The following is a 23,436-nucleotide window of genomic DNA, read 5'->3' as shown; positions in this document are numbered from 1 at the left end:
TTAGCAAAGACAACACTCTAGGTCTCCTTGAAGGTTATAATGCACAGTAGCCGCACGCTCATCTTCTTTCCCCTTTTTTTTAGGTCATGCAGAACAACCACATAGCATCAGTTACCCTCTACGGAGCCCCAAGATCCACTGTGCGCCAGAAATCCTCTGAGCTGAGCCAGTAAGCATGAGAAGAGCGGGTGAGGTTGTACAGCCCAGCGTGCCTTCACTTGCTGACAGATGCCCACAGTAAGCGCAGCCGTAAGCGCTGTTGGCCATGCTGCAAAGCGTTGCATGGAATGTGGGTGTCTGCGGTCGTCACCTCGTCTCCAGTTCCTGCCGGGCATCCTTCTTGCAGCCAGCGTGCCCTCCGTGTCCCTGTAATCTCTACTGCAGAATGTCGGGGCCTCTGCTGCGTGTCAAAGCACAAACAAGCTCGAGCCGCGTTCAGGAACCGGGCGTAAGAAGCCTTTGTGTTAGTGTTATTGTGATAGTCACATCTGTATATATTAATATCCATGGGTATGTAAACACATTAATATTTCTGTGGTTAAGGACAGTCTGACATGTAATTGGTGTGTTTGTATATATGCATAGATTTATATATACAGCCACATATTCAGGTACCACATCATGTGACTTTACACACAAACTACCATCGGAATCTGTGTGCTTGTACATAAACCATGTATGCTTTCCCCCCCATATGGCAGAGGTCATTGGCACTGATGCTGTGGAGATTTGTGCTTTGGATCATTGTATTCTGCAATATGCAAGCAGGTCTAAAAGGGAAGTATTAACTTTTTAAAAACTTTTTTTTGTAGTTGTATAGAACATATGAATCCGGTTTCATCTACGGTAAAATCTTAAGCAATTAAAACGGATCCCATACCGGGTGCCCTGATACCGTACATCTGGTGGGTGAGGTTGGGAAAGAAATCATGTAAGGTAGTTCCATTTAATTATGTTTTAGTAAAGTAACAGAATAGGAATCTACAGCGTATGTCCAACTTTGAACGTGATTGTAGAGTTCACACATAGAATTCAAGGGGTTGTCTGGTGGAATTTTTCTCCTTTAGGCCGCTCGCACTCAGGCGTTTTTTTACAGCGTTGAGCGGGCGCTTGAAACGTCTGCTAAAAACGGTGTTCTGAGCCTCCATTCATTTCAATGGGGCGCCTCAGATGAGCGTTTTAGCGAAGCGTTTCTAACATGCGCTAAAACAAACACCGCATGTTCTATTTTTCGTGCGTTCAGCGTGTTTTTGACGTACCACATCACCCATTTCAATGAAAACTCTGTAAAATGCAGTATTTTTTGTGTGAGAGTGGCCTTAGGCTGGCACAGGTATGAAATAATAAGCAAGGCTATAATCGCCTGTTTTGTGCTTTTTGGACACACCCTTTCATGTGCTGTCTGGGCTTGTGCCCACTATGGACAATCATTGTCTTCAGCAGTAGCCGCACTAAGGCCTATGGTTGGCTGCTGCAGTCACGAGCCTAGACGACAAATGATCTACTGTGCCCGAAAGTCTCTAAGGACTGGAGGACAAAACAACTTGGCTTAGCTTGGTTTGTTATTTTTATACTTATGCCAGTGTGAAAGAAATTGAAAACCCCTTTAAAGTGACCCTCCGAGCCCGGACAAAGATGGCCGCACTGCTTCTCTAACTACCTGTTACACACTGTGCATTAGAATGCATGGGTGGTATAAGATACTACATGCTGCTCTAACTGCCAGCGCTGCTCATGTGGGCAACACTGGTCAATCAAAGCAGCATGTAGCGTCTTAATGCCCTTTCACATGGAACGATAATTGTTCAAACGAGCAAAAATGAACGAATCATTCAGTGTAAACTCGGCCGGCGGTCGCACGATAAATCGTTGGCTTTTCATATATCGCTCATTTAATGCAGGCATAAAGATCATCGTTGGCTCGTTCACTCATCCTTCAGTTTAAATACCAATTGTTCAGTCGTTCTCAGTCACAGCGAATGTGAAGGACTGAATGATTTCTCATTTGAACGAGCCAACGATGTGTCTGCTATATAACCGGCTGCCCGAGCGAACTCTGACATTGTTCGTTCAGATGGCGAATCTGCAGGTCTAAACGGGCCCTACTAATGCACAGTGCTGATTTAGGATGGGAGGGTTGCTTTAATTTGCATAGAAAGGTGAACTGCTTTGCAAATAGATTACATTATGTATCCTGATTGTTACAGTCTGTATTATACGCCAAAGTTATAATCACAATTCTACAAGTTTCAGAGCTGAAATCTCCTTGCTGGATCCGTGTCGGCACTTGGCGCACTCTGAAGATTTGCCTACTAGCAAGTGTAATCTTTGCACCAGACACTTTAAAGTAATCTGATATAGGAAGACCTAAGGCTGTATTTACACGGGTGATAGTAACGCGTGCGTAAGAGTCATTTACACGGGACGATTATCGCACAAAATCAGCTCAAACTAACAAATTTGCGCAATAATCGTTGCCTCTACATGCACTGCCATCATGCACTATTTGTTTGAGGCTCGCCGGTCGCTCACGTTCAACCAGCATATGAATCTTTGCTATTTGGTGGGGATCTGCCTGTCTAGACGCTCTGTTGTCTAGAGTGCTGACAATCTAGTTGTGACGTCAGCGGAGGCTCGAGGAGACCCGACAATCGTCCCGTCTAAATGAGACATTATATAATGTCCCAATTTTTGGGGTATTGTTTCTTTGTTTACACAATTTGATGGATACTTTGGTGAGGAGTAATCCCTATATCCAAATGTAATGATTAGAGATGAGCGAGCGCACTCGCTAAGGCAAACTGCTCGAGCGAGTAGTGCCCTAAGCGAGTACCTGCCCGCTCGTCTCTAAAGATTCGGGTGCCGGCGGGGGAGAGCTGTGAGTTGCGGGGAGATCTACCCCATCCCCCCGTTCCTCCCTGCTCTCCCTCACCGCCCCCCGCCGGGACCTGAATGATGTATGTCCTGCTATTATACCCCTCTTAATATTTGCTTATGTCCAATTTCTTGATGTTAAAAATCAAATAAAAAGATTAATAAAATAAAATCTGCAAGTTCTGAGCAATTTCAAGACGCATAGAAGTCACGTGTTGAAATATCTCATTATTTTCAATGGATTAATTGACATGCTTGATTTTTCTCCTTTTTTTTTTCACGGTCGCACCAGTACTGCCAGATAGGATATGCAGTGATTTTCAATCTTTCGACGATTCTGCAGTGAGAATCGGTCATTCTTTCTGATTGGAGCATGAAGAAAATCGCATCAAACTCACATACCGTACGATAAGCATGTGAGTGTGATGCTTTTCCCCCCATTTGAGCGATGGGAGCAACAAGTCATTTTTTTTTCACACATTTTCTCAGACTTCTATCACACTCGCCCCGTGTAAATACAGCCTTACTGTTCACCTGCATTATAGAAGTTCGGCTTATCGACTTCTCTAACATTAAGCAAATCCAACTGTGTTCTTTGATAATCAGCAGAATTGTGAATGCAGCTCTGAACTATAATATGGGCTGTAGTCCAGCCTCCGGCACACTTGGATATCTGGGGCCGTGTGCTGCCCATATTAGCCCACAGACGGCATACAGCCCCATTATGAGGCTATATACATAAACGTTTTTCACATGGACTGATGGTCCGCTTGAAAAACTCTTCTCGTTCGTGTCATTGGGGAACACAGCAAGACCTTGGATATAGCTTCTGCCACTAGGGGGCGGACGCAAAGCAAAGAAAGAGTTAGTCTTTCTCACAAGCTGTAACCCTCCTGCTTCTAACAACTTTATTTTTCAAAGTGACACTTCATCTACAAGAAACCAGGGTCTTGTTCAATTAGATGCCAATGCAAAAAAACTAGACTACAAGTACACTTTCCCCTCTTCCATCGGAGGAGTACCACTTGAACATCCAGACTGCACCTGACATGGATACAGGTATGGGCGTGTGTACTGCCTCATTACCCCCTTTCATAGCAGGAGTGTTCGTTGTACTGGGATTCTCTGCATTGGATAGGACTACACAGTAAGCGGTCCGTCTCGTCACCCCATTCCATATGCAGGATATTTGTGGTACTCTGACTCTACATGTCCAACACGGCTACATAGTAATGGCAACCCATTGTCCGCCTCATTACCCTCTTCTACAGGAGCACCATGAGTCTATGAAATGGAACGGACTAGTCATTTAAGGCAGCAGTGTCCGTTCGCATTACCCCCTTCCTTAGGAGTAATTGTAGTACTGTGATTCTCTGTAGTGTACATGACTACACAATTATGGTGGCCTTTGTCCGCCGCTTTACCCTCTCCCATGGTAGGAGTAATTGTACTGCGAGTCTCTCTATCGGATAGCAAGCAGTGTCTGTTCTCATTACCCCCTCTTACAGGAGGAGTAACTGTAGTACCGCAAGACTAGATCTCTTTTGATCCTGGGATTATGTCAAGCTGTATCCGCCTCTTTATTCCCATACATAGCGGAGTAGGGCGGTCTGATAATACTCTGCTTCGCTCATGACTGTGCAGATATAGCGGGTATCCTGCCCCCTCGTTGACCAGTCACACTGGAGGACATGTGTCCTGATTGCAGCTGTAGCTATCAAGCACCATGTCATCTTCTCAAGACATAAATGTCTTATGCCTGGACTCTGCATTGATAAGAAGACGCAGTAAATAAAGGCATAGAACCACTTTTAATACCTCTCAGGCAGAATGAATGAACTACTGCCAGAATCTGTATCTCACATCATTATGCAGTGAATGTGAGTGCCAGGCTGCCCCGTTGCGTCCTCCATAGGTGGAAGAATGGTATTGCTGCCCAACTCTATATTTGATGGCTTAGGTGGTGATTGCAAGTTTAGGACACCTCATCCACCCTCCATGTCTGGAACAATTGTATAACGGCTACCCTGTAAGGTAATGATTGCCACGTTAACTCCGTCATACAACGTGTAACTGTTTTACCACTAGTTTTGTTCGGGACTTGGTTGTGCAGCGCTCGCTACCACCGGATGGTCACTTTTTACCCTTCATAGAGGAGTATTTATATTACTGTGTGACACAGTATCCATGTGGCCCGCAGTACTACCCTCCATGCCACAGTTACCGTACTACTACATTCTATATAGCTGGATCGCGCGGTCCGGAAGCATCAGATGGGCCTCATTATTTTCTCTTAGGAAGGCATCATTGTACAGTATGGCGCTACGTTCCGTCCCACATTGGTTATGCTATTTTTGCCGAAAAGCCGTAAGAATAATTGCATACGGTCAGTCCATATCTAAGGTGGTTATACCCGTTCTCCTAATCACACTGTTATGATCGGTACCTGATAGCTCCATTCGTAAGATGGAATCTCTTTTCCAGCGTTGGTTCAACCATGATCGGGGTTTGCCTTTCTTGCCAGTAGCAAGCTGGAGAATACACAGTACTTTCCTCTTTTGCCTTTCTCGCGTGTTCTTCAGCCCCTTTGAGGATGGAGTCTGTCTCTTCCTTCAGCTCCTACACAAATCAGTTGTCCACTACAAGTAGGGCTCTTACTATACCTACCGCCGGCTAGTCTGTTCAAATCTGACTTCATCAGGGCATACCTGTTAAAGGACAAGGGCATCACCCTCCCTAATTGGTACCACCCTACTAAATTTGCAGGAGCTCTCTTGAGAATCGGCAACTTAGTCTGCCTTCGTATTGATAGGCACTCATTCCAGTCTTCATTATCTCTAAGTCCTGCAGAAAGCATTCCTTGGCAGCCGCCGGTGGTCCTGTCACTTACTTGCACCCACTGGAAACAACAGGCTTACCACATCACCCCCTTGGGCATTGCTCTAGAATGTTCCAAGGTCTATCTATGTCCCCCAGTGACACGGACAAGAAAACCGCAGGATTTGTATTACTTGCTATAAAATCCCCTTCTTGTCATGTTCATTGGGGACACAGCACCCACCCCGGTGTTTATTCTTTGCTAGTACTGGTGGTGAATCCTCAATCTGGCCTGGTTTTTACCTGGAACTATTTGTTTTCTGGTTATGGTCTATATTGGTCGACTTCACGTGTTAATTAGTTCTTTCGTAGTGCTTACAAACAAACTTATTGAGCTCAGTGCCTGCCGGAGGGGTATAGCTGGTAGGAGGAACTCTTCCGTTGCTTAGTGTCTGCCTCCTAGTGGTGGGAGCTATACCCAAGGTCTTGCTCTGTCCCCCAGTGAATGGAAGGGGTATTATAGTAAGTAGCAAAAATCCTGTTGTGACATATTCTATTCCTGTCTGTTTTACAGATGAGAAACAGGACAGGCCAATTCATGTGAACGTCCTGTGTCAGTGTATACCAGATGGCACATGCACGCGTGTTAATGTGCTGACAGATGCGAATTGCGCCCAAGTCCTTGTGTGCAACTCGCATTATGGCTAGTATGCACCTAGCTTTAGTGCAAAATAAATCGTGAAAATGACATACTTGCCCAGCATAGATATTTAAAGGGGTTGTCCAGGCAAAAACTGTTAATGACCTATGTTAAGGATAGGTCATCAACAGTTGATCTACGGGGACCTGCCGCTCAGGATCCGAGGCTATGAGCTCATCGCCTAGCCCGCTGTTGGTGCTGGACATCGTAGGGCATGGCACCAGAAGTGCCCTAGCTGACTTCACTCCCATTGACATGCATTGTTGGAGGTGGAAGTGCCAGAAGTTGTAATAGCCGGCTTCAACTCGCATTAAATGGAAGTGTAGCCAGCTATTGCACTTACCCTCCTGTGCCCTATTACATTGCCTATCCCCGCTGCACTGGCAGCAGGCTGGGCGATCAGCTCATTGCTTCAGATCCTGAGCGGCGGGTCCCTGGCGAATAACTTGACCTGTCCTAAGGATAGGGCATCTATAGCTTTGGCTGGCAAACCTCTTTAACAGTAGAAATTGATGAACCGAGGTGGACATGTCCCTTAAGGACTGAAACCAGGAGCCTCTTTTTACTGCCAAACAGCATTGCCGATATTTCAGGAAATTGGCATTCTTACGTTGGGCATTGGTACCTACGTACTCTTTCAATCTAAAGTGGTCCCATCACCTGAGTTCGGCGGAGGCAGCGGTTCTGTGGGTTGTACCAATAATTTTGAGATTGCATGACCTTGACAATGATGTCCTTGCTTCCTAGTTCTATAGAACGGCTTCCTCCGCTGGTTTAAGGTTTTGGGTGACTTTAACAAGGGTGCTTCGGGTTTGTATCTGGTCAGCGTGCCCCCCTATAAGCCCTGCCATCTGTCTTTGAAGCATGCAGTGTTTGTGGCCGCCTCTTGGAGGAGGACAAGCACCCGATACAATGTGCTCATCGCCTATTTTCTCTTTTTATAGAGATTTTTTGTTTAACCATTTGCACTACATACACTTTACTTGATCAGTCAGTGTGTTCACTGAACAGCATCTGAGGGATCTTTATGGATGTTCAGACATTGAGCGCAATGCTTATTTATACAGTGGGAATTAACCCTCTCCTCCCCATTATGCCTGACTAATTATTACTTGACAAGTCGTGTTTTATTTTTTTTTTCTTAGCAAAATCCGATTCATCTCCGCTCTTGATTTCACTTTTACGTCCAATTTAGTTGTTGATTTTTCTATATATTTTTTCATGTAACTTTGTCTTATGATTACGATGACTCTGTTAATTGATGTGGTGATTCTTTTTTTTTTCTCTTAAGGGAGGCCTGGTTATGTTTATAAAGGGTACAGTTGCATAAAGACCTTTTGCTGTTCCTTGATGGCTGTAATAAAATGTATGGGTAACGTCTTGTATACATTGGTACAGTGTTTCAGACCGAGGCCAAACATCCCACAATTCATTCTTGCAACAATAATATTGTATCTTCTCTTTTTTAGACAATAGCCAAAGACTTGTTCAGCATGTGTGTCAAGATGTTTTGCCTGAGAATGTGCAATGACGTTTTAATACCTTGTTATGTATTGATCCAGGTTTTTATGGCACAGCAATAGATTTAGACAGATAACATGCGTAAGTAAGATGATTAAAAGGGTATTTCCATCTCTGCAAGATATCCCCCATCTACAGTATAGGGGATAACTTGCTGAATGGTGGAGTCCAACCACTGCGGCCCTTACCGATCCAGAGACCGTTCACCTGGCATGTCCCTAAATGTTGGCAGCAATGGCCAATACATTCACTTCAATAGATACTGTCTGAGAAGACCAAGTTCAAGTGTTGGGCAAACCTATTCACTTCAAGTGCTTGACCTTGGCTATCTCCTGCAGTTCTCACTGAGGTGAATGGAGCGGCCACCACTGTCAAAATTTAGGGTTGGGCCGAGGGAGATGTTTTTTGGATCTGTGGGGGTCCTAATGGACGGACCCCCACAGATTATCAAGTTAGATGGGAATACACTTATTAAAGGGTAACAACTTACTGCAAACTTCTGACATGTCATAGTGACAAATAGTGAAGTTTTGATCCCTAAGACGAAGGGGCAGAAGTGCTCAGCTGAGTGTTATCAGCGGTGTATGGACTTTCTATACCTCTCTGAGCAGTAACGGAAACAGGCAAATGGGCACAACACTCAGATGAGGGCTTCTGCCCATTCGTTTTAGTTTGAGGGGGTCTCGACACCTGGACCCCTACTGATCAGAACTTATGACATGTCAGAAGTTTGTAAAAAGTTAATGTCCCCTTTAAGGATCAGCTAGGTAAGGCTTCATAAGGTCGTTGAAGCTTTTGTTTTTTTCTGTTAAGCCTTTCTTGCCTGTATGGTCTGTAAATTCTTCAGCATCATGTGGTTTTTCACAGTTACGCCCAGCATGTTACAGGCCGCTTAACCCCAGAGGGTAAGGTATTGGGGCATGTAATTTCTATTATGATAAAATCAACCTTCAACAAAGAACTTGGCCCAAAATTGCCCTAAAAGTGGGGTGGGGGTAGGGGAGAGGTTATGTATAGCTATGTATCCCATTTGTAATATTTTGCTGTAACAACTTGTGATATATGGACAAAATTTTGTGTGTTTTCCACAAAAAGTGTACAGATTTTTGTATATATGATCTCTTTTGTAAGACTAATATGTGTGTAGATTAAATCAATTTTCAGCATAAGAGCCAGAATGAAAAAGAGGAGAGAACCCCCAGGACAGCGATGATGCAGCAGTTTTCCTATGCGATGTAGTCTTCCTTTATTCGGGCACGCCTAATACCCCCGGTCAGGTGTACATGGATTTTATGTCATCTGTACCAATGACTGCCAAAAGTGATCTATTCCTTCGAGCTCCTAACACTGTAGGATGCAGTTATGTCGACTGACTTTTATGATGCAATGTTGTAGTCTCAAATGCAAACAAAATGTGTTAATTGTTATCAGAACTTCCTTGAAGGGCTTCTCTAGAATTCTCAATTGATGGCCTACCCTTGGGCTATTAAAGGGGTTGCCCAGGACTTTTACTATTGATGACCTGTCCTTTAAGATAGGTCATAAGTAGTTGATCATGGGGGTCCACCACTTGGGATCTCCATCGCTCAGTGTATTGCCTGGCCCACTGTCAGTGCAGATAGCACCGTAAGCAGTTAGTGCTGTCCATATTTTGTAACAGCCTGGTCTGATACTGCAGGCACAGCTCCCATTGAATACAGTGGGTGGTGTGCCTGTAGTACCAGTCCAGACTGCTACAGTGTTGCCAGTGTAATCTGCTTCTAGGGCTTTTCACATTGGCAAGGGTTGGGTTGATTAGCTCCTTGCCAGGCCCGCTGTCAATCTACTATTGTTGGCTACTCCTGAAAATAGGTAATCAATAGTAAAAGTCCCTGTGGTGGTGTTCTTTGTCCTGGTAGATGGGCCATAAAGCTTGAATCCCACCAGACAGGCCATCCGTTGAAATCCTCAAAAACCTCTTTATGATGACTGTAAGTATGAGATATTTGCAGATCCCACCAAAATTGGCAGGTATTTTTTTCATAGCTTAGGATAGGATATCTATTAAGAACCCTCCCCGACTCTCTATATTAGGCTCTGTTCACATTAACCTGGAAAAACAGAAGCTATGACAGACCTCTTGTGGTTTTGTTTCGTGATGGATTGGTTGGATCCCATTAACATGTGTGAACAGAACCTTACTAGTTCACATCAACAGAAGATATCTCCAATGTGTTTTTGCACCCTAGAGCATAATTAATAAATCGAGGCTGGAACCCCAATTAGATTCATGCATTAGTAAACCTGAAAGCCACATCTTGTTTGCATTTTAGGCATATCATAAAAGACTTCTGTATTTCTTGCCTGAATAATTGGGTCTGTAGATATTAGATATTTTTGTGCAGTTCTCACCGACCTTCTGGTGTCTATAGAGACTGGCAAACCCTCACCCAAGGTCTACAGATGAGAGCGAGCAGGTCCAGCTAGTTGGATCTTATTCCTATCCAATGCCGTGATTTCCCCAATAAGTGGGTGCCCATTTCATCCACTCTGTAGTGTTAGCACACATTTGGCCAAGCTCAGCATGCACATGATGGAGGAGACATAGGGAACTTCTAGAAGTGTTTTTAAAGGATCCCTTTGGTGTACATAAAAAGAACATTAAAATAGCTGACTTTTCAGACTCGGCTTTGCAGTTCGGTGGTGCCCACGATCAGGTACACAGAATCTTCTCAGATATGATAGTGAGAGGTGTTACATTCACACCTATACATACACACAGATGCATGCATGCATAATAAATGCAGTATGTACCTCGAGAGCCATTTCTATCCAGCCTTAGTTCCCTTGACTACTTTATCTTTTAAAGAGCCAGAGCCTGGAACTAAGTGTTGTCGATGCCCAACAAGTGTATCCTAAGGCACCCCATCCCTCTTATATTCCATAACATCCCTTCCTATTCTCATGTGGCACACAATGTTAAGGCAGCAGCATGCAGTCCTACGCTCATGACCTGAAGGTTATGAGTTCAATCCTTGAATGGTTCAGGTAGCCGGCTCAAGGTTGACTCAGCCTTCCATCCTTCCGAGGTCAGTAAAATGAGGGGTATTAAATAAATTACTGCAGAATAAATTGGCGCTATACAAATAACAAGTCCCTTCCCTCCTATTCTACACACTGAGTCTATCCTAAGGCACCCCTTCCACACTAATGACTCTCAGGCTTGTCATAAGGGCTTTGTGTGAATCCCAAATTCTATAAACGCATCAATCTACATACATCCATATTCATGTGATAGGGATGGGGACTTGAAGTCAAAAGTTGTATCCCTTTTTTTTTTTGTGTACACTAAAGAGCCTTTTAGATAACTTGAGGGTGTCTTGAGGCTTTGTCTACCATCATAAGGGTTTGTAGCATCCATTATATTGCACATTACCCTCCATTTGCGTTGCAGTCTCGGGGTGACCTCCTCTGGTAGCATAACTGCTGCTCATGTCTATTTTTGTTTACATTGCTCATCCCTCAAAGTATTATGTCTGGTAGGTCATGGTGACATCACCTGTCCATGTAAGATAAAGAGACTGATGTACATGGGGGACGGGGAGCATCGTTTGGGCCAAGAAACAGAATCACTTTATGGATTTAATAGACGTTTAGAAATTTATTGTGGGGTTCACAACCTAAGATTTTTATCTTGTGCAGGTTTTTTTTCTGTACAGGTCAGTTCAGGAATTGTTCCATTACAATTGAATATAAGGGTGTTTTGTGATCATGCTTTTCTTCCTTGTTTTACTATAATATAAGTATATTATAGACATTTTTTTATAAATGCTCTGGAATCTGATCTGTAGCCCTGAACAGCATGTGTACCCACTGGTCAATAAAGGGAGACCCTTGGTCACAATCCTGCTCTTGCCCGTGATTTTTTTTTGTATGTGTGTTGCTGTTAACACCCATAATATTTACCAAGTACCCAAGACACAACATGGTCTTGCTAGTTGCAGAAGGTTTTAGCAGGTCTTCTATTTGCTCCATGCTACTATGTCAAACTCCTATATAAGCTATACAGTCCATCACGTGCAGCAAGCATCGTCCACAAAAATGATTCAAATATATATATATATATATATAACATTCCATTGTTCTCTCAATATCCAATGGTAACCACACTTTGAATTACAGTCTGCTTATGTGATAACGAGCAAAAGTGCACATCACTTTACCTAAAATAACATTTTTGTTCTGAAAAAAAAATCACTCTAAAGTGCTGGTCTCTAGGAGTTTCACTTCCTTCTAATTTGTTGTCCAATGCTTGTTGTCAAGTAAAGTCATTCTAGTAACAGAAACACTGAGATGGATAATGGCAAGTGGGTGTTGTCTCATTCTGCTCATAGAAGGCGGAAGAGGGAAGAAGAGAGATTTATATAGATGTTGCTGCAGCTAATAGTAAGTGATTTACTGAGTTACAGCTATTGGAATCCCATCTACACTACTGTGTACTGCTGTACGCTGACTTCCAAGATGCTGATGATTGCTTTATGTTATAGAGAAGAACATTTCCTGATTTTCTGTGTGTGTAGTGCATGGGAGACAACATAACAGCTAGTCTACACTCTCCAGCTCAGGGAAGCCTGAAAATAAGAAATACAGCCTGCAGAGGGGAAAACTGGTGAAAAATACAGAATATAAGTCCTATAATGACCAGATATAGTATTATTCTTCATGTGTACACATGGCAGTTTATTCTGAAAAGTCATCGGAATGTGCGGGAACTCTTTAAAATTCTATTCAGCCACTTCTTAGTTTTCTTTTACTGGGAACGCTGGGTTAGAACCAACGTGGCTGACAAATTTTAAACCTGAGAAAAGAGGGCAACGCAAAGATTTATACTTACCACTGTTCCCTTTCATTAATGTGATGTGTAACAAAGACAGCCAACATCCGAGAGAAGCAGCCACGGCAGTCAGCTGATTACTCTGAGTTTGGCTTTACACTCCTCCAGTACACAGTTGATTCCCCTGGGGCATCCCTTGCACATCCCTTGTGTCAAGTGCGTAACGACTGTGGATGTGGAACCACTGTGTCAGCCTACCAGGTAGGTGATGATGTAGTCCAGCACGGTTGACAGCTGACCCCAGCATGGGAGGTAAGATACCAGATGTACAAACCCTGTATGTAGATGGAAACTAGGGAAACTATCTTGCCTTGAACTAATAACCTGGAGGGGAGACCCCTGCCTATAAGCAGAGCACTCGTCCCAATAAGGACGACCCCCACAGTCGTCTTCTAGGCGCTGACTGACTCTGACAGGACAGAACACCTATAAAACAAACAGAACAATACTGGGGCACACAGGAGCAAAGGAGGTACAGGCTGACCAGAATAAACAGAGAAGCAGACTCACAATAAGAGACAGCAGGATACACGAAGGGAGGACACAGAACACGAGCAGAAAGCAAGGAAACTGCCGGAGCAGCGGCTAAACATGGAGGTATGAACAGGAATCACACAACAACACTACAGCATTGTCTGAAAGGCCCAGGGCAGCTATATAGGGAGGTGATTAGAAAAGGTGCATCAGCTGAGCAAAAGGCCCAGAAGCAATTAACCCTAGGAGTGCTGGAAGAGAATAAATATAAGTTCAGTGAACAGGGAGAGCAGGACAACGCCCTCGCCTGCCAGACACAGAAGCAGAGGATTGTGTCTGAGCAGAGCACCTAACAAAATGAATGGGAAATCATGCAATAAAAGGATGTTTCAAGCCCTCCGAAGTGAATGCTCTTCTTTACCAGTGGCTATAGCTCATAAAGGGGGTCTTAAGTAGTGAACCCTACTCGATGAGGTCCATATGCCATTTTGGTGTTAAATGTAGTACCTCTATATCATGTGGATAATAAGATGATTAATGGGTTCACTGGAACTTGCTTTAGCTGTCATGTTAAATTACAGACGTTAGTTAATACATTTTCAGATCTGCTCCCACCATAGTCAGTTGTACACATGGCGTACTTACTAAAGCTAATGCAGTTATTCATGAAATGACAGTTTGTATACGAGGAAAGAGTGGCAATTAGATCCATGGCTACACAGTGATTTCAGAGGTACTACAACACAAGATGACTTGGATATGCAACGGGAAAGTCATGTGTCACTGGTTTATTTCACTATTAGACAAAAATCCATCACTGAAAGCACTGAGGAGGAATTCTGAAGCCCCCCTCTAAGGGAAGGGCCACACATGGACTCTTTATAGTGATACTTTTTTCTGTAGAGTTATCGAAACATTAATGAGTGACTTCTAGAGATGAGCGAACGTACTCGTTTAGGGCGATTTCGCAATCGAGCATCGCTTTTTTTCGAGTAACTGACTACTCGAGCGAAAAGATTCGGGGGACGGTGTGGTGGAGCCGGGGGTAACAGGGGGGAGCTCTCTCTCTCTCCCCACCCCCACTCCCCTCTGCAACCCCCCGCTCACCCCCGGCGCCCCTCGAATATTTTCGCTCCAGTAGTCAGTTACTCGAAAAAAGCGGTGCTCGATTGCGAAATCGCCCTAAACGAGTATGTTCGCTCATCTCTAGTGATTTCTCAAGAGATTTCCTAGTGATTTTCATATTCCTCTATGTAGAAAAAAAGTAAATATACTTTTTATATTGAATCATCAGTCTCAGGATGTAACGATTAAAAAGAAAAATCGCTATTGACTCCCTTTACTGACACAATAGTGAAGAGCGCATCAAGCTGCAAAATATATCCTGATGGACATCTATATCGGAGAGAGGTTTTGTACTGAGTGATAAAAGGTCTACGTGCACTTTTACACGGGCCAACTGTAGGCCAAAAAAAACCAATCGCTCAAAGGAGTGACTGATAGTTGTCCTTTGTAAACACAGGACCCAACATGATACTGGAAAAATCGCTGATTAGTCGCTAGTCAACTCAGTGAAACAAAACGACTAATGTGTGACTTCTCGCTCAGTACAAACAGTGAATGGATGCGGGCGGCCGCAAGAGATCTCTGGCGTGCTCAACCTCCATTCACTTAACTACTATTACTCCTGTGTGAAAGCATAGGAGCGTCGGGATGCTTGTCAGGTGCTTAAGCACTCAATAGTGGTCCCAACTAAAAGCATCCTAATGGCTTAAGGGTAGGGTTCGATGCAGCAATGATGTCCCAGGGGACTGAGGATGCTGCCAGCAGCTCCAGGTCGGTGCGGCTCACAAATGAATTGCCTTATCAGATTGTTAATGGCCCCATGGTCAAAACATGTGACTGTTAACAATCAAAGGTCAGTTAACAATTAATTTGCAAGCCACGCTGTAATGGAGTCTTTGGCTGCATCTTGAAAGCAGAGTTACTGCGCAGTGGTTGTTGCATGGATCGACTAGGTATGTGTGATTACACAAATCTGTTTTAGGAAAGCCTTGACTTCAGGTTGCCTTAGGCCTCCTGCACACGGGTGGATTTGCATTGCGAAATCTGGAGCAGGATTCCGCTTCCGTATTCTGCAGCAAATCCAGCCCATAGCATGCTATGACAATATGCGATTTTCTGCCCACAAGTGGAAACTGAGTGAGATTTTCTGCCCGTAGTGGAGAATTCGCAGCATGAAGTCAATGGAAGCCGTCCGCCCTGTGGCCATTATGCAATCATCATTGCAGAATGGTCGCGGCAGCTGTGTCATCTGTGCTGCGCATGTGCGTCGGGCGGCACATCAGCAACAGAGGAGAAGACGGCAGAGAGGTAAGCTGGGGTCACCAGCCAGGCACTGGGTCGAACTCCACTGCGGGAATCCTGTATGTGGGGTCTGACCCACCCGTGTGCAGGAGGCCTTAACCAGTTTGTAGCCTAGATCCCATTCTTCTGGGACCTTTTTGTCTGTGTCATTATGTTAAGACCCCATTAGCTGGGGTACCCCAAAACATACTGTTCTCATAATGAGGACCTTAATTTTTGTCCATAACCCTGGTTACTGCTTTGATTGGGAGTTTTGCCTTCTTTCTTTTCCAATGGAAAGGTTTCTTTATCCTCTGTCTTTGAGAACATGGTGGTTGTTGGCTATGGAGAAGATTCCACATTAACCAGATTTCGGCTGCCTTAAGGCTATGCACCACCATTAAATCCCGGTAGAAGCAAGGATCAAATGTCTCTAAGTGCGGAGCGGCTGAGGGCTTTGTAATACCAAATGTTTTAAAACCCGCATGAAGCACCGGTGTGAGATTAATCCTTTGCAAGCACATGCCCAGAAACACATCATCTATAGGGAAAAGCTCTACTTCATTGCAGGACTTGGACAACTTTTTCATTGTGACTCCCGACATTAAGAATCCTCCTCCACCAGCATATGCTGGATACATTCCTAGCCCATACATTGTTTCAGGTATGTAGTACTTGCTTTTCCTTGATCGTATTGGCTTAGCATTGTTTATAATGTCCCCAACGAACAAATCCTCCGAGGGGTCCTGAGACTGCAGAAAATGAATAAGATTCTCTACATTGACAAACACATCAGCATCGCCCTTGAAGACAAATTTGACGTTGCTGCAATACTCCTCCGCCCAGCTAAGGAAGTGGATCTCTTTCAAGGTTAAATTGAAGAAAGTATCCAGAAAATCCCAAAGTAAAATATCTTTATAGTAATGACTTTCTTGCTGCAAGAGGGATTCCCACATAGACACTGCTGTTTTATTCCTGGGAGTCCCCAAAAGGAAGACTCTTCGGACCTTAGCTCCATTGATGACACTTTCTCTGCCCCAAGTCTTGCGGACACTTTCACGCCGATCAAAATCTTCCACGATGGATTTCACAGCAATAAGAAGGAAGGATTCTCCTGGTGGCTGGTGACATTTATTTGGCTGATTGATTAGCAGGGTGAAGTTGCGGTAGTCTTTGTTCCTAAGATACTGCTGGAAGTCAAAAGGTGGCACTGTCAGCGCAGAAGTAGGGCTGGGCTTAACCTCTTCACTTGTCTGCTGGGCATTGTAGACTTCTGAGAGCAGCTTGCTCTCACTCGGACTATCCTCAGATTCCAAGAACGTCTTTGGCTTTACAGTTGGCAATGAGACCTTTGATTTCTTTGGCGTCACTGGAGATGTTTGTTGTGTTGGTCTCAATAAAGCGTATAGTAAAGTGCACAAAGCAATCAGCAGGACGAAAGTGCAGAAGACCTCTCCCTTCAGCCGAACTCTCATTGTTGTCTGACCATTGAAGTGTATTAGTTTCTCAGGTCATGAAGAGGTATTTGAACCCATCTGAAATAAAAGAAAACCCGTATTATGCAGATGCTGGTTATAGGGGAGCGTAGCATTCAGTAAATACACAAAGTGGGTTGTAATTTATGTTATAGGTAGGAGTTATGTCATCTGTGTTGGTAACTCAGTGAAAGATAGTTCACCCACTGTTAATGAGGAGCTCGTGCTATATACCTGCATTATTACCTCTTAGTGATATATGTAATTTGGCCTCAGCAAAGTTGACTTCTAACGCTGATGTCTTATATCACAAGTGGGTCACAGCCTCCATGGCTACTTCAGATATAGTGGCCTTGTCACAGGAAGCAGAATAAACCTGTAGCCCAAAACAAAGGTCTGGGGCGAGCGGAGGTCAAAATGCAGGAGAGGAACTATACGTTACAGGCAGTATCAAGGTCAGACAATCCAGGTTTAAGTGCAACGTAAACTTGGAGAGGGTAAATCTAGAGAAGAGACTGGTAGCTGGGTAAAGAATTCAAGTAAGCAATCAACTATAGCATCCCAAAGAGTTAAGGCCCATTTAGACACAACAATTATCGCTCAGAATTTGCTTAAAAGCCGTCTATGGCCGCCTGCAGACGAGCGGAAATCCCGCCGCGGGATTTCCCGCGGGATTTCCGCCGCTGAAAGTCTGCATAGGAGTGCATTACAATACGCACTCCTATGCAGACGGCCGCGGTTTGGCCGCGCGAAATCTCGCGCGGCAAACAAACCGCGGCATGTTCTAATTTTGTGCGGGGCACGCACTCACCTGGCCGCCGGCTCCGGTCTGCGCATGCGCCGGCTGCGCGGCAGCCGGCACATCAAAGAGCCGGGGCCGCCAGGCGCGGGTGAGTACGCGCTCGCCCCTGCAGGCTCTGGGGTCGGATCGCGCGGCGAGATTTCTCGCTGCCGGATCCGACCCGCTCGTCTGCAGGCGGCCTTTTGAGCAATAATCGTTGTGTAACTGCACTTACATCGTGCAGTTTTCGTTAAGCCGTCGCTCATCATCGTCTTTCAGCGTGCTGAAAGATAAAGTGATCAGCCTTATCAAGGATTCACAGCGGGATACAGCTGATACTATTGTTTCAGCTGTATCCTGTCCCTGATAACAGGCTGGGTATAAAGAACAGAGCAGTCCAGCTGTGTTCTCCATACCTGGCAAGGAGCGCTCGACTGTATAACAGCCAGGCGCTCCGAGCAGAGAACAGCTGGATGCAGAAGACAAGCGGGGACACCCTGCTTGTCTTCTGCATCCTCTGCTCCGAGTGCTTGGCTGTATAACAGTCGGGTGCTTGGAGCGGGGGAACAGCTGTATGCAGAAGACAAGCAAGGGCAACCAGCTTGTCTTCTGCATCCTCCGCTCCGAGCGCTCGGCTGTATGACAGTATTTGACGCATAAAGCCTAGCAAAGTTGGATTGTAGGTTGTATAGCCTGGCTAAATTGCTAATAAACAACTGCTGATGACTGAGTCCTGAGCCAGATTTGATAGTTAACCCCTACCATGCTGTAGCTATAGGGTGTGGTCACATAGGGTTAATATGCAAACTAAAGAACAGAGCTTAATGGGTCACTAGGATCAAATGGCTGTTCAACTCAGGACTATCAGCTACTGGTAGAAATGCAGTGATGTGGGTTCATGACAGGCTTCAGATAGTTGCAATATCATTGGGTGTCAACATTTGTATGACTTGACTTAGAGAGGACGCTCCACATTTACTCCAAAATCACAGTTGTCGTTGAAGAATATCCTAATACATGCCAAAAATGAGGAGCCCTTACTAAAGCAGTAACAGCAATAGGAGAATCCAAAAGGTGCATGTCCATAATGTTATTACATCATTGTTGGTTATACATGAGTTACTTGAACTGAAATCTGATATAGAACTGTAATCTGTATAGATCTTGGTGACCTGACTCCTTTATTATTTCTAAATATTGCTAAAATACGTCCGTTCCTCACCACGGACACGCTAAAGACACTCGTGGTCCCCTCATCTACTCCCGACTCGACTACTGCAACTCGCTATTCATCGGCCTTCCCGCACTAGACTCGCTCCACTCCAATCCATACTAAATGCGGCAGTTAGGCTCATTTTCCTATCCTGCCGTTATTCAGACGCCTCTGCACTATGCCAGTCGCTGCATTGGCTGCCCATCCACTGCAGAACTAAATTTAAACTCCTCAACCTCACCCACAAAGCTCTGCATGGCGCCGCACCACTATACATCGCCTCCCTCCTGGCCGTACACCATCCAGACCGCTCACTCCAATCCGCTAACACACACAGACTAAATGCCCTATAATACGAACCACACATGCTCACCTACAGGACTTCACCAGAGCAGCACCCATCCTCTGGAACGCTCTACCCCAAGGCATCCGGACAATTCCCGATGCACAAAATTTCAGACGCGCCTTAAAAATGCACTTCTTCAGGGAGGCATACCAAATCCCCTAACCTAGTCCCCCGCCCCCCTTTATGGCTCCCCACACCTTCTATCCTGCCTATCACATACGACCTCTGCTCCTGCATCCCCTTACCGCCTCCCCCTCATTTGCTTTCTAAGAACTGAAATCCCCTACTGCCTGTGTTCCCCATGCCTTGCTCCCCCCCCCCCCCTTGTACCTCCTGTACCTCCCCCAACCCATTTGGTTCAAACTGATTGTATCTCGCATTGTAATTGTTGTATTGTCTGTCTTTTCCCATGCCTGAAAGCGCTGCGGAATAAGTTGGTACCATACAAATTTAAGATTATTTTATATTGTGCAGAAAGTATTATCCTTAGAATCTAGTTAGCTGTAGTTAGTGACAAGTCATTCTAAGTAAAAAGGTTTGATGGCATAACCATTATTGCTTAACTATTATTATTTATTTCTATTTCTGTTAATAAATATTGTAAACTTTGTTACTTCATCTGCTGCATCGTATCTGGAGCCCGGTGTCACACCACCACCCATCTCCTCCCTTCCCTACAGATGTCCACTACATCACAAAGATAGAACTTCCTACCACAGAGAATGATTTGACTCTCGGTATCTAAACACAGAAAATAATAAATTGTGCTGTAGACAATTGTCCCTAAAATGTTTTTTGTTTTTTTTTGAAAACCAAAGTTTCAGCCAATGATTCCTCCTAGCAGCTCACAATCCAGGATGAAGCCCAGGAGAGCCGCCGTTCTGTTGGGTCTCTTAGACATAATTTATCTTATCCAGCTGTTGATAGTGAAACAAAATAGAACTAAACAACCTCATAAATTACTGCATGATGTCTCCTATAAAGCTAAAAACTGTAGTTCAAGGAGCAGTAAGTATAGCGGAGTCTTTAGAGATGCAGCTTGTATCGATTAACCCCTTAAGGACCAGGGTGTTTCAGTCCTAAAGGACCAGACAGTTTTTAGGGATTTTACCCATGTGGTGGTTTTAAGTCCCTATTTTTTTCCTTCACCTACCAAAATTATTTTTGCTGCATTTTTGTTTATTTGGGACATACAGGGCTTTTTTTTTAATATCTTTTTTTTCACTGATTTGTTTTACACTTTTTTGTTTTATTATGGGTAAAAAGCTAAAAAAAAATATATTTTTTTTTAATTTATAGTTTATTTTAGCATACATTATACAAATTTTATAAATGAAGTACAGAGTTGGGTTCCCCATTTTGTTTCAAATGTTTTTCTATATATTTTGTATAGTCTGATTACAGGGCTGAAATGGCGACCGTTTAGGTTGGCGTCAGCGGTCAGTCGTTTTCTTTATTATATACATAGATTTTTTTTTACATTTTATTCTGTAATTACTTTTACTTGTCTTTGTAACAATATTTTTTTAACATCGGTGTCCCCAATGATGTCTTATAGGTGGACAGTCGCACTGTAAATCTTTTTCTATTTTACATTTTTCCACTGTAGCTGGGGCATCCATAGGAGCTAAATCCATAGGCTTCCCAGTTACAGTGAAAAACAACCCCGTGTTGTGACAATAGTCAGTGGCGGAGCTGTATTCTGGGTCTGCTAAAACCCTACAGCTCTGCCATGCCAGTGGGCACCCGGCGATCCTGTGATCGCTAGATCGAATAGCAGTAGTGGCACTTCCGCTTTCTCTGTTCACTGCATAACGCTCATTGAGCACTATATAGCCCACAAAAGAGGAGGCAGAAGCTGTAAAAAAAAAAACGCTTCTCCTTTGGGTCCTCGGCTGTCACTGAAAAAAAAACGCTACTCCTTCGGGTCCTCGGCTGTCACTGACCCAACCTGCTCCTGTAATATTGCAGGGGCTTTAATCCCATGCCATATTTTTACTATTAAAGCTCAGGACCACACACCATATAGTTACAGCTCTTGGTCCCTATTGGGTTCATAAAGGCTATTCATTTTAATGTTCTTTTGGTGTAAAATGAGGACTGTTGTAAAAATATTTAATGAGTTCGGATTGGTCCCCAGGCAGCAAAGGGTGAATGTTTTATATGAGTCAGCCTTAAAAGCTGCATTTTCAGTTCTGGCTGGAACAGCTGGGAAGTATGTCTGGAAGTCAGCCTGGTTATGGAAAGTAGGATCTCTTAAACTTCTAAGAACCAGTTGCCAAAACTGCGCAGTTTGGCAATCAATCCAATTTTTTCCTATGTTTAATAATCTTCCCCAGTGATTCATTTTACAAGCTTTCTGGGAGAATCCTGTTGCTTTTATTATAGGACGGCATGGGTGCATAATACATTAGTATTAAACATGTTCAGTGGAATACGACCAATCTGTAATATAAACTTTCAAGAGTACAATGAGCGTTTATTTTCCAGGTCTACGGCTTAAAACCAAAGTGCGAACTTTATGAGCGCCTGAGAGCAGGAAGGTTTGGTGTCTGCCAGACTCTGCTAGTCTCTCCAGGAAAGGGATGCCTGCAACATGGATATGACAGAAATGATTTTCATTTCAGACACGTGTTTTGTTTGCCTAACGGACACTTTCCATTGCATTCTGAATGAATGTTGTTAGGACTGCAAAACTGCTTTCTGCATGGTGATAAGCAGCCATATAGATTCGGTTATGAAGAAGTTCCAACTATTGCGTTGCTTTGTTTAAAGATTTAATCCTCAAATCAAAAAGTCTAAAATTAAATATAAGTCCCTGATTTGTCTTCTGTCAAGTAATTTGAAATACTGTTAATAGCTATAGAATTTGTATAACCGTGGTTTGATGTATACCCAGGTCTCTAGCGATGCTTTTGTAGCCTTTTCCAGCTTCATGCCTCTCTACAACATGTCTTCAGAAAGTTTTTTGTATTGAAGCATGTTAAACTAACGATTTTTTTTTTTAGAAGAACAGATTTTTCAGCAACCAGGCTTTGTATGCCTTTTCATCATGGGCAAAGCACCTATGAAATCCACATTTCCAATCTTATCTCCTTATCTAAAACGCATTTTCCAATTTGCTCTTGGAGAAGTAGTTAACACAAAAGGTTCATTTACTTTTTCTCCCTGTCATTTCTAAACTTACTCACTGAGCCCATAAAATATATGAATGTTACAACTATGTGTGTGTTCTTCGTTTAGTTAGATTGTGTATGTCTATAATTATGACTTAGATAATAAATCAGACCATATTTATTAATCAAGGTAGAAATGGAGGTCATTCCAAAGGGTTCACATACTTTTTTTTTGCAACTATCTAGTTCAGAGAAGACTAATGGACAGCTAACTTGGTTACTATTGTAGTTCCAACTGGGCACTGTGTATTTCATTTTCAGGATATGTTGGACAGAATACTTCACTGTTGGATCACTAGGTAGTGGATATAGTCCTGCTCTACCGGATAATTAAGGACTGAAAAGTTATAAGAGCATGACTTAAAATTGTATCAAGTGCAGGTGCTTGCAAAATGATGCTCGCCCCAGACCACACGGTAGACGCAACGACAACTTTTTGAGACAACCACCCAGATAGTTTTCTAGAGAGGTGGCCCTCTCAAAGAGGTGGTCTTTTGGAGAAGTTTCACTGTGCAGTGGTCCTTCAACATACAATATTTTCATCTTGGAACCAAATTATATTCTATATTGAATCCATAACTCTATAGAAAACTGATAGTTGATTCCACTGGAAAGAAATGTGCCAAATTTGTTAACAGGCGTAAACCTTCATCATGATACATTCTCTCACAACCTCTTAATAAATTTGGTGAATATTTTGACTGTCTGGCAGAAAAGTAAATCTATGCCAGCTATGAGCAGGAGTAGATTTGTGCCATAATTTCTCTCATAAATCATGGTAAATCTGTCATTCTGCGGAGGCCTCCGTACTACTCCCCACCCACTTTTCCTTGTCACTTT

The 23,436-nt window shown here is 43.7% G+C and overlaps 2 protein-coding genes across 3 annotated transcripts in view; one reads left to right on the top strand and one right to left on the bottom strand.

Moving 5' to 3' along the window:
- PHAF1 (phagosome assembly factor 1) overlaps window positions 1-11,795 on the top strand; it is a 51,852-nt gene extending 40,057 nt beyond the window's left edge. The window contains exon 17 of the mRNA XM_066583793.1: window positions 84-11,795. Within this exon, the coding sequence (XP_066439890.1) occupies window positions 84-173 (90 nt within the window). The 3' untranslated portion in view covers window positions 174-11,795. The remainder of the gene's footprint in view (window positions 1-83) is intronic.
- A 2,189-nt stretch (window positions 11,796-13,984) lies between these two features.
- The window catches only part of B3GNT9 (UDP-GlcNAc:betaGal beta-1,3-N-acetylglucosaminyltransferase 9), a 29,202-nt gene continuing 19,750 nt past the window's right edge, over window positions 13,985-23,436 (bottom strand). For both annotated transcript variants that reach the window (XM_066583794.1, XM_066583795.1), the window contains exon 2: window positions 13,985-17,140. In XM_066583794.1, coding sequence (XP_066439891.1) covers window positions 15,836-17,080 — 1,245 coding nt within the window. In that variant the 5' untranslated portion in view covers window positions 17,081-17,140 and the 3' untranslated portion in view covers window positions 13,985-15,835. The remainder of the gene's footprint in view (window positions 17,141-23,436) is intronic.

The sequence above is a fragment of the Eleutherodactylus coqui genome, chromosome 11 (genome assembly GCF_035609145.1).
Source record: "Eleutherodactylus coqui strain aEleCoq1 chromosome 11, aEleCoq1.hap1, whole genome shotgun sequence".
In the NCBI taxonomy this organism is placed as follows: domain Eukaryota; kingdom Metazoa; phylum Chordata; class Amphibia; order Anura; family Eleutherodactylidae; genus Eleutherodactylus; species Eleutherodactylus coqui.
This window is presented reverse-complemented; position numbering and strand designations above follow the sequence as displayed.